Source organism: Vigna unguiculata, chromosome 1, assembly GCF_037176805.1.
Source record: "Vigna unguiculata cultivar grain cowpea cultivar isolate G323 ecotype 2 chromosome 1, ASM3717680v1, whole genome shotgun sequence".
NCBI lineage: Eukaryota > Viridiplantae > Streptophyta > Magnoliopsida > Fabales > Fabaceae > Vigna > Vigna unguiculata.
In genome coordinates this window covers 22513258-22525854 of record NC_140792.1, presented here as the reverse complement: position 1 = coordinate 22525854, position 12597 = coordinate 22513258, and the positions used below count along the sequence as shown (strand labels likewise).

The window sequence follows — 12597 nt, the reverse complement described above, 5'->3', positions numbered from 1 at the left end:
AGACTATTTGACAAATATAGTTGGTTGATAATATCAATATCTAATATAATTAAATTAATTAATTAATTAAAGATATATGATAAATTATCACCAATTAATATGTGTATTAATTTTCCAAATCAACATTTTGCAATCTCCTCAAATTATCTTCTAAATAATCCAATATCTTCAATATATATTTGTTTGTTATGGATCTAAAAAGATTCAAGATCTTGTCATATTTAAAAAATTTGGTAGTTATTATCTTTTAATATTTTGTGATATAATTAAATAAGATAATTATTTAAAAATATCAAATAAAATATCTAAAGATATATTTTTCCCAAATTATCTTCTATCATAAAGATAAAGAAAATCGCAAGGTTCAATTTTTGTTGGCCATTCCCTCTTCTTAGCTTAGCCAAACTTATTCACTTTTTCAAACTTTTCGTGCCATCTTTATGCAATACTTGGCTTGGATTTTTGTGATTTTGATCATTTCTTATTCTTGGATTTATCTTTAATGTGTCATAAAGCTTTAAGCAATTTATTTCCACACCTCCATGAACTCAACTTAGCTGCAACTGCACTAACACACCTCAAAATATCCAAAGAACATTTATGCAACTAAAAAGCTATTTTTTAACATGTTTTTGTATCTCATGCTCAATAAATCCAATTATAGGAAATTTCAATTAAATCAATCTTTAAGCACACAAATTCAATTAAATACCCAAAATTAAACGTTGAATGAGGGCAAAAATAGGCACTCATCAGGTCCTAAGCTCTCTATTTATAGTAGAAAAGGAGAGCTAAGTGGTCTAGAAAAATGGAGGGAAAAAGGATCTAGAATGTGGTATTTGGAGCCAAAAAGATAGCACGAGGCAAGTGTGACTTGCCACCTAAGCAAGTCACAAGGAGCTTGCTTCTAGGCGCATAAGAGAAGCTTAGTGATCAAGCTTTGAGCAAGAAGGATCTAGATCCTCTTGAAATGCGCTCTCCTTCTTGTTGGACCAATTTCAAACCCAACTCTCCTTTGGTCCAAATCAATTCAAGGCTAAAAAAACCCTCTAAGGCCTAATACATGGCCCAAACAAAACCCTATTCTACGAAGCCCAAAATACAAGGCCCAAAAATAAACCCTATTCTAATATTTACAAACAAAGAGTTCTAAGCTAGGTCTTCCCATCTTCCTTGGCCCATGTGAAGTTCATCTTGGGCCTTGTATGCACATTGGAGGCCCATTTCTCTTGTATCCTCCTAGCCATTGCTTTTGTTGTAGGTACCTTGGTTAAAGGCATCTCATCAAGCTTGGACTAACTCAACTTGACCGTTTAACTCGAGCTCAACTCGATTCTTTATTCCGGACAGGCTCAACTCTACCTAAGTCGATTTGGCTCGACTTTAGTTTTGAGTTAACTTATCTCAACATTTTTTCTAGATCGACTCTACTCAACCTTGAATATGAACCAACTTGATTCGACTTATCCTCAACTATCTTAGCTCGACTTAGAAGTACCTTAACTTTTAAAAATGATCCAATATAAATCCAATTGAAATAAAATAAAATAAATTTAATTTAAAATAAAAAATATAGATTTAAATTTAGGATAAATTAATTTAAATGAACTTAAAACAATATATATTTAGATTTAATATACATCGAATATAAAAATTTAAATATCTTTCCCCACACTTTCTACCACTCAACTACTCCAAATTTACTATTTACATGTGTTCTCTCATTTTATATCAAATAACTACTCAAACCAAATATAAAATTTTCGGTATGATTTAACTCAAACTTAATGTAAAATCTAACCTAAACTACTATTTCACTATTCGATTTGCACCGATTTTGTTTAGTTTTTGTTATTTTTAAATTGTAAAGCATTTTCTTATAAAAACTTGTTAAATATTTTATAATAAAAGTTGTTAAACATTTTATAATAAAAATAAATAAATATTTTATAATAAAAGTAGTCAAATAGAGAAAGATAGGAAATTAAGTCTTAATAGAAATTCATATTTAATCGTGGTTAATTAACTCTAAATTGGGACTTCTTTTAATCAATTTTCTATTATTGTTTTTATGGCTTTTAGAACCCCTGTAATCCAAATACAACTCAATGAGAGCGTCAAAAGTTGCTCCCCAACAAGTATAAGTCAAAGCATAGCGGCGTTCATGTTAAGCACCACCTACCAAACCCCCAATCGCCAATAAGAGAAACTTGTTTTGTTTTCATCTTCCCTTTTGTTCCGTCCGTACCTAAGAAGCAAACAATGGCTGTGACTCCCAAAATTGCTCCTTCCATGCTCTCTTCCGACTTCGCCAATTTGGCTTCCGAGGCTCAGCGCATGCTCGACTTTGGCGCCGATTGGCTTCACATGGACATCATGGTATTATTATTCTTCTTTTCTTACAACTTTGTTCCATTATATACACTACTTCGATCATATCACTGTATGATGTAGAGTGTCTATCATCCTTCGGGAAATGTTGAACTTGAAGTTTGCAGAATTGAAAATGTGTACATGATCTCATAATTAGGTCCATCAAAAGTGATAGTACAGGATCTCTAGACATCTGTTTTCTTCTATTGCATGCTTGTTATTTCCAAAAGATATATATTTCTTTTTTTGTGTCAGAAATATGCAACTTACAATTTTTATCTTGTGCAATTATGTCTTATTGTTATTTGTGAACCAAGTTTGAAAGAATGTGTCAGTGTTCCTGTAGTTGTGAATCTAGTCATTTATCTGATTGCCCATGTTTTAATTTGTCAGCCAGCAGCCATGGCTCCTGATGTTTTTTATTTTTGGTTTGTTTGCAGGATGGGTAAGGAAATTACTCTCTTGCTTTGCTTATGCTGCTGACTCTGGCCCTCACTACTCAGATTGTCATTACTTCAAATTAAATGTGATTTTAAGTTGCATTGCATTCAGTTCATTCCCTTTAGTTGTTTTATCCAGTTAATGTTATCCGTCTGCAAGGAAGAACGGGTAGTCTTGTTTTTCTTTATACTGATCACATTTTAAAGTTTTGATGGCCTGTTAATAATATGTGGCACTTCCTCTCACGTTGTTGTGTTAATTTTCTTCTATATTTATAACAATGAATTTGATTGATTAAGGTGTAATTAGTTTGTTTGTAGCTTTTTGAATAGTATATGCCATATAACTCTGTTGAACATGGATCCATCAAATTTTCCCAGGCATGTTTAGTTTCTCTGAGTGCGCCAAAGGGAGGCATAATTGGGAACACAATCACACACTTACTGTAGCCCCAGGGATAAGAATTTTGTTTAATGCTGAATGATCTCATTGCATGTGTAGAGGTGTAGTTCATAGTAATATTGCATTCTAAAATGTGCGTGTCAGTAAGACTGACAAATAACCTACAGTGGATGCCAATATTCTGTCATGTTCCATAATTACAATAACTGGACCAAAGCAACCTGGTGCCCTTAGTATAGGTTCTGCTACTGTATTCATCTGTGATCAGTGCTACATTTTCTTCTATAAATTTCCCCAATATCAACTGCCTGTATAGCATTGTAGTCTGCTATTATTTCCTTTTTAGTTACCCCAGTTTTTATCTTCACCAATTATGTTGACTGTGTAGTAATTTTGTACATCCAGCTATACTTTGATCTATCCTACATACGTATGATGCATATTTGATTGTAACTCGGTTATGCCTTTGCCCATTAATCATATAAAACATGTAGCAGATGCTGAGAATCTTCAATTTTCAAGGCCATTTTCTGATGATGTATTTCTAATTGAATCATAATTTTCTTCCTGTTGTCCTGTTCTTTGTCTTTTAAACAAATGAATTCTATAGTACTCTATTGACATTGGACAGAAGGGCTAAATGTTTTCATTACAAAAGTGACATGATATGGGACAATATGGGTATTTAACTATGCTTGTATTGAGTTGGATGATCGTCTAATTGAATGAAATTTAGGCAAACTCTGTACAGCTTGGCAATAAAACAACCATCTTTCAAGGTTCTGCTTGCAAGGGTGTGTGAAGTGAATTTTGTTCATCAACCTGACTTGGTCTTAAGGATGGCCTAGAATCACCTCATGTGTGCTTAATTTTGTTTGTTATTGGACTTTACTGTCTCCGTGTGTGAGCGTTTAGTCATTAAATTACTGAACATGTTTCCTTTCTTTTCCCATTTCCTTCTATTTTTGTGCAGGCATTTTGTCCCCAATTTAACTATTGGCGCTCCTGTTATTGAAAGTTTGAGAAAGCACACAAAGTAACAGTCTTCCTTTTTCACTGATCTAGATGATTTTATTTTTTAGTGCCTATTTACATTATGTAGGGTGCATTTTAATCATTAACGATTAACCCTTGCAGGGCATATTTGGATTGCCACCTTATGGTTACAAATCCTCTTGATTATGTTGAACCCTTGGCAAAAGCTGGTGCTTCTGGTTTTACATTTCATGTAGAGACATTGAAAAGTTTGTCCTTATACTTCCTTTGGTTTGTCTTCCTCATATGCAGTTTTCTTCAGCCTACGTTTATTTAATATTTTGTTGTCTACTGTCTTAAAAGTGGTTCTTGTGGATAGATGACTGGGAAGAACTTATCCAAAGAATTAAGTCACATGGCATGAGGCCTGGGGTATCAGTAAAGCCTGGGACTCCCATTGAAGAGGTTTTTCCTCTGGTAAAGATTTTCCTCCTTTGGTTCTCACAGGTCATACCTATATAGGTGGATGAATATTGTGACGGAGTGCATAAAATAGAGATTAGTTACATTATCTCTGACCTGAAGTTTTTAGTCTCAAGAGGGTGTTTTTTTCTTGTGTTATAATCATTGTTCTCTTCACAGGTGGAAGCTGAAAATCCTGTGGAAATGGTTCTTGTGATGACTGTAGAACCTGGATTTGGAGGACAAAAGTTTATACCACAGATGATGGATAAAGTATCACCACTCTCTTTCTTATGTTATGCTCGGTGGCTGACAACTCTTGTCAATTATACTAGTTTTATCTATTTTTTCAGTAATTCTTTTTCTCATTTGAATTGTCAAATCAGGTACGTATACTTCGGAAGAAGTATCCATCGCTTGACATTGAGGTATCTCAGTCTATTTTTTTGGCTGTGACTTTTGTTTCAAGTTAGATTCATATTTGCTTCATGGTTTTAGACGTATTAGATAATTGAGATTTTATGCATGCTTGATTCTTGAACTTGTTAAAGCTTTTGAATTTTAGTTTTTATATTCTTGTCACTTATTTAGGACAAAGAAAAGTTGTCTTTTATTTATTTCTTGTTGTACAAATGAATCTGCAAAAGAATGGATATGGAATAGGAATCTCAGTATCTATTATAACTCAAGATGGATATGAAAATGAGGAACGCTACCTCATATTAGTGGCACTGGGATAGAAAAAACTATTATGAGAATAGAATGATCCCCAGAGATAGATCACAACTATGTCATGGATATCTGCTAGAGATGTCAAAATGGGTTTCAACCCGTGAGCCAACCCGGCTCACCACAGGTTCAAGCCGGGTTGGGTTGAAAAAAATTCAGTTTTTTCAAAAGTGGGTTAAACTCAACCTGGCTCACTTAACCCATGGGTCAAATGGGTTCGAGCCAGGTTGAGGGTGGGTTGACCCACTTAACCTACCAACATTTTTTTACAATTATTTTTATTTTTTATAATAATTGTGTACTACTCATAATTATATAGGTTCACAATTTCATATTTTTAAATGCTAGAATGTTACTCAATAATATTTGAATAATTTGAATGTTTCATTAATTTGATTGTCAAGTTTTATACGTTAATACTTTAATCTTTAAATATAATTTTTATTCATATTTTTAAATGCTAGAATGTTGCTTAATAATATTTTAATAGTTTGAATGTTTTTTTAATTTGATTGTCAAGTTATATACGTTGATACTTTAATCTTTAAATATAATTTTTATAGTCAATTACTCAAACAATCGTCTTATAAACAAATTTTTCTAAATTAGCATGACAAAATATGTGTATTTTTTTTATTTATATTTTGTTGAATAACATGACAAAAAATGTGTAATATTAGTCATGTTTTCTTGGACAATATGGACAATTTTCTTGGAAACAATTCATCATATATTGGTGGTGAGCATGATGAAAACATTGGTTCTTGATTTTACTGTGATTAACATCTCATGGGTTTCTTAAAAAATTATTTAAATATTTGAATACTTAAAAATAAATATATAAATAATTTTTTATGTGAGTTGGTGAGCCAACCCACCTAACCCACCAACCAGTGGTGGGTTGAGCCGGGTTGTAAAATTTCTTGCTCACCAGGAAGTGAGCCAGGTTAGGTTCACTCATTTTCAACCCGGTTCGTGGTGAGCCAACCGGTGTGAGCCGGATTGGCTTACTTTGACATGTCTAATATCTGTTCTCTCTTCTCTTATCGAATTCTATATACTAGCATATAATTTGAAATTCTTTGTTCTAAAATTAGTTATTTTAGGTCTTGCACCTTTCCTTCCCTCATTGATTGGATCAACAACCACGTGTCCCTCTGCAGCTGAGTTGTCCATGCTCCCTTTTCCCCCTCTTATCTACACTTGTTATTCCTCTCCTCTTAAGAACAACTTTGTCCCCAAGGATAAGGTTAAATCATTCTAGAGGTCTCTATATTTGTAGCGAAACCTCAAGTAGGTCCTCCCATTTTCATTTGACTCAATTGAGTCCTTAGTTTTGAAAATTCGTTGCAATCAGTTCCTTTCCGTTAGTTGTACAGTAACGGTGTTAATTATATGCCACGTGTCAGCACGTGATTTTTTTTTATTTTTAATTTTTTTTATATATTTTTTAAAAAAAATTAAAATTGCCACGTGTCAATCTGGCATTGTGCCACGTGGCAGAGACGATGTGATGTGGCAGTGGCAGTGCCACGTGTCACTATTGGATGTGAAAAGTCTCAATGTAGTCCCTGTATTTGTTATTTTGTCTCAATTTGGTCCCAAAATTTTGAAAATTGAATCAATTTCATCTCTGTATCAAATTTAATTTTTATATAAATTTTACAATGATATTTTTATTATAGTTGATATTTTTAACAAAATTGAGTTTATTTAAATGTATATTTTGCACTGATATTAATTTAATTTTTTTAAAATATTTATATATCTATAATTTATAGATAAATGTTAGAGTTGCTTTAAAAATAAAAATTTTATAAATTCAAATATAAAATTTTAAATATAAATTCTAACATTTGTCTATAAATTATTGATATATAAATATTTGAAACAATATTTAAATAAAGTTCAATGCAAAATACACATTTAAATAAACTTAATTTTGTTAAAAATATCAATTATAATAAAAATACCATTATAAAATTTATATAAAAATTAAATTTGATATAGGGATGAAATTGATTTAGTTTTAAAAAAATTGAGACCAAATTGAGACAAAATAACAAATACAGAGGCTACATTGAGACTTTTCACATCCAATAGTGACATGTGGCACTGCCACATCACATCGTCTCTGCCATGGCAATTATATATATATATATATATATATATATATATATATATATATATATATATATATATTTTAAATTAAAAAAATAAAAAAAACCACGTGTTGACCCGTGGCACATAATTAATACTGTTACTGTACAACTAATGGAAAGGAACTGATTGCAACAAATTTTCAAAAATAAGGACTCAATTGAGTCAAATGAAAATGGGGGACCTACTTGAGATTCCGCTACAAAATGGGAACCTTTGGAATTATTTAACCCAAGGTTAAAGTTAGGGAATGCTTGCAGCAAAGCATTGATCTTCCCAAGTTAATTGAGCTTCATCAAGACCTTCTCACTGGACTAGATGTGGCTAAATTTGTCAACTTCCTCATTGAATAGTCGTTGTCTGAAGGATGGAAACTGGTTGAAGAACAGGAGTCCGATTATCAATGGTGATGGGTAATGACAGGTAAGGAGTAGAATGATCCCCTTTACACAATTTCAACTGCAAACAGTTAAAAACATAGTGTATTTTTGCTGCATGGGGGCAACAGTAATCTTTAAACAACTATTCTCTCCCAAACTGGAAAGGTCCAAAAATACCTCACTTAACTTTTTGTTCTTCATAAGAACCACTGAATGTTTCTGATAAGGTTGCAACTTCACCAGCACAATATTCCCTACCTGGAATTCAAAGTATTTCCTCCTTTCTTCGGCATATTTTTTCATATGGTCTTGGGGTTTGTTCAAATTCCTGTTTAACTTACCAAGGACAACATTCTTTTGTATTGAACTGGTCTTGACTACAATAGGATCTTCAGGAACATATTTCACCAAATGAGGAGGATCTCTTCCATACACCACCTTGAAAGGTCTCAAACCACTGCTATTATGATAAGCTGTGTTATACCAATATTCAGCCATAGTAACAACTTAGCCCAATCCTTAGGTGAGTCAAGAGTAAAGCATCTTGGATTTCCAAGCATTTATTCAATTTCTCGGACTGCCCATCTGATTGTCGATGGCATGCTGTACTTATATTCAACTTTGTGCCACTCAACCTTAACAAATGCTACCAAAATTGGCTAGTAGAAACCCTGTACCTGTTTGATGCAATTGTCTTAGGAAACCCATAGAAGTTGATATAAAGGTTTTTGCTACTTTTTTATTGGAATAATCAGTTTTCAGTGTTGAGAAATGAGCATATTTTGATAACCTATCAATAACCACCATGATCACTGTGTAGCCATTGGATGGAAGAAGTCTTGTGATGAAATCCATGGCTAAATCTTACCGTATTTGCTTGGCGATTTGCAGAGGATGTAGTAGTCCCAAAGGCACTGTTGTGTTAGTCGTGGCTTGCTGGTTAGCAAGACAAGTCTGAATATGGTGCTTGATGTCGTCATTCATGCGCCATTAAAATTGAGCATCAATTTGAACAAGGGATGTCTACCAATCAATGAATTGTGCACACATTCAAAATCTATTTAATGAGAATATGATCCGAGGGAACAACCAATCAACCTTTCCGGTAGAAAACAAATACAAATTTAAAAATAATGATTATTATTTTTTATAAGCTAAAATTAGTTTACATTCCAATTAAAATCAAATTTTTGACGAAGCTAGATGAGAGTATTTCTCTAAATTAATTTACGTCTACATAATCATTTATTTATTTTTCCTTGCATAAGTGTTGGTCAAAAAGTTTATCCAGGAAAAAAGTGTTATTAACAAGTCCTTAAATGAACTGTTTATTCAGACGGACATTAAATGCTTGTTGTGTTAGCATGCTCATGAAAACTGGTAATAATTCTATTTTTCAACAATTGGATGATGCTATATTTGGATTACAGGTTGATGGTGGTCTGGGGCCTTCAACAATAGAGGTGGCTGCATCGGCAGGGGCAAATTGCATTGTTGCTGGAAGTTCAGTGTTTGGTGCCCCTGAGCCAGCTCAAGTAATATCCTTGCTGAGGAATTCTGTTGAGAAAGCCCAGCAAACCTTGATACAGTAAAAAATGTCTCTTCAAGTTGTTGTACACTTCATAACTCACAAATCAATATGCTTGATGTCAACATTTTCCTGTGTGGAATAAAAGATCAAATGACTTGATAATGTTTCTTCACATTTCTATATCATGTGTGCATTTCATATAGACAAAAAGGGGAATGAATGATAAATGCTATTGTCACATGTAGTATTTTGTTTGAATTTAAATTTTTGAATTAGATGGATGTTGATCACAATCTTCACTACAGTTCCCAATTTTTCCATCTACAATGTCTTTGAATCTTGGATGGATGGAAAGTGTATTGAAATTTACATCTCTTGACTTATTGGGTAATCCATGGATGAAATGTTCTTGGCCAAATGTTTAGTTCTTCGCCTAATAATCTTCCTCAATAAAATTAAGATATTTTAAGTTCTCCCTGCTTTTATGCTGTTAATTTTTTAATCAATATATATTTTTCAATCGTCTTTATTCTCGACACAGCATATTAGAAGTGCATTCGGGATTGGATTTGTCTCCTTCTATTCCCAAAATCAGCATAAATTTATGTCTACCAAGAACAGTGGGCAGCATGTGTACTCTCACGTGCATGTGCACGCTTTATTATGCCATTCATTCAGACCCCATGCTTTAAAAAGTGAGTTGAACTCATTCTCAACGTCAGGTAGGGTAAAACAAATATTATTCATCTTGGGGTAATACCACATTATTTTACGTGACCTAATTTCATGGCTTTTTTGGAGTCTCATGCACTGTTTTTGTAGTGGACTTGGCAAACATCAAGTAAATTGGTATTGATGTAAAATCAAAACCTTGCTGAAAACAAAATATAGAAGATACCTTCAATCAGAGCAAATTGAAAATTGTGTTTAACTTTCCATTTAAATCAAACTCAATGAATGTCTTTTTTATTTAAGTTTTATTCCACTGTTAAATTTACTTTAGTGATATTTAAAACATGTAATATATATGTTGACGTTAATGTATGAAATAGTTTGGACATGTTTGTTTCATAAATGTTGTTTCAGAAAATCTAAAATAAAATAACGTAAACAATATGGTTTTTAATTATTTAAATTCCATTTGATTGAAAAAAAAAACTCCTTAACTAATGAAAACTACTATATTCTATAAATACACTCACGAGTAAAACTTGTAATTCCTCATCAACATTTATCTTAATTAATTTAAAAGACAAAAGAGAAGGGACAATAAGAGATATTGATCATATGGAGATAATTCATACAAAAGGCTTACATGACTAAATGAAATCAAAAGTTGTGATAACAAGTGATTGATATGTTTTGAAATGTTAATTTAATTATAATACATAATAATATCTAACACGAGTTTAAAAAAAAGTAAAAATTAAAAATCAAGCGTCGAATTTTAAGAGGTCAATATTCTATGAAGAGTTGTTGTTTTTGTGTATTATAAATATATAGATCTTATTTGATATAAAAGCTATCTTGAGCTGCTAATTCTTTGTGAAGATCCAATATGCATGAAGAGAGAGAGGGAAACAAGACACTATTATTGTCTTTATATAGAATAGAAAAACAACAAGAAAACTAACCTTTTTTCTTAACTAAAATGATACTAATAAGCCATCAAGGTAATATTGAAAAAACATCCTGTGCAAAAAGTGTATTGAGAGAGAGTGAAGAAGGTACTAGAGTTGAGAATAACACAATGAATTATGTTGTGTTGTCAAGTCTTGGGCCCAGGGTAAACGGATATGAATATGATCACAAGCACTAGGCAAATGTTTAAAAGTTTGTTCCTAAACTGCGTAATCAAAAGCCACACATTTTGTTTCCGTTATTCTTTAAGTTCTTGAAAAAGTGTGTAGGGGAATAGAAGGAAAATATTTTAAGAAAACCCGTGAATCCTTGTTTTTCTAATCTTCAACTACTTTGTCTGAGAATCTGAGCCAAGCCATTCACCAGATTTTCATTTACGTTATTCCTTGTTGCAGATAAAGTACCGATCAATCCAGTTTTCTGCTTCAGAATCTCCTCTTATTGGTTCTAAACCTCCTTAACCTACTCAACACCACAAATTTACATTATTTTGTTTGATTCTCAGAATTAACGAGACACCACAAAAGAAGAGAAATGACACACGTATCGAAATGCTTGAACCAAACACCACACAACACGACAATCTAAATCACAGTGAACACTGCAAATATTGTATCATAGTATCTGTATTTATCTTGTATTTTGTATCCCGGTTGTTTCCCTACTTTTCACCCTAAATGCATCATACTTCTAAATGAACAGAGTAGTCTTTAAAACAGCTGCTGCTGTGGTGTATTGGTTATTGAATGATGAAAATTGGTCGGAGTTTCAACATGTTTCCGAAACAGAAACGAGAAATGTTAATCAATGATAATTTCTGAGACACTTACTTTCTAAGACTCTTGTATGATTTTCTTGAAAGTGTGTGACATGGCATATTCCTTTATGAAACAACGGATGTAATTTTTTTTTTTTAAAATTAACGAATCACGAATAAAATAACAGTACTTCTAGTTAGAAAGATCTAAAAAATAACAAATAAGTGCGGAAGCAAAACTCACATCAAATCTTTCCTAAATAAATAATATGCAAATAATAAAATGCATAAACTTGTCCAGTAAAACCCACGGGATCAACACACATAAACTTTCAACGTGAGACTCGAGGAAAAACCTACGGGACCTTGTCCAGTAAAACCCCTACTAATCAAAATTAAAATTAATGGGTACACTGCAAGTTTTCTTGGAGATTCCAAGGATAAACAGACCATCATTATTCTCTTCACCAACAAGGTTGATAACAAATCTCAATGCCTACTTTAAATAAACAATAGAGTGAACCCCAATATATGAGAAGAGGAATAAAACCTTTCCTCCAAGGTAGCTTCTCTGCACAGACTTGCAGAAGATAAACTGATTGTTTTTTTTTCTTCTTCATTCTCTCTAATGGCTTCTTCCTAGAGGCACTCAGAACTTCTTTCTCTCTGTTTCACTCTATTTTTCTCTCGTCTCGAACCTAATGCAAGGGTTGCATAGAACTGTCAATTTAGCCCAACCCACAGGG

At 32.6% G+C, this 12597-nt stretch overlaps 1 protein-coding gene across 1 annotated transcript; it reads left to right on the top strand.

Moving 5' to 3' along the window:
• Positions 1-2098: 2098 nt before the first annotated feature.
• Positions 2099-9625, top strand: LOC114164319 (Aldolase-type TIM barrel family protein). The gene is made up of 8 exons (XM_028048957.2): positions 2099-2379; positions 2814-2818; positions 4190-4252; positions 4354-4460; positions 4571-4668; positions 4834-4926; positions 5040-5081; positions 9353-9625. The coding sequence occupies exons 1-8, from the start codon at positions 2263-2265 to the stop codon at positions 9512-9514; spliced, it is 687 nt and encodes a 228-aa protein (XP_027904758.1). The 5' UTR covers positions 2099-2262; the 3' UTR covers positions 9515-9625.
• The last annotated feature ends 2972 nt before the right edge of the window (positions 9626-12597 follow it).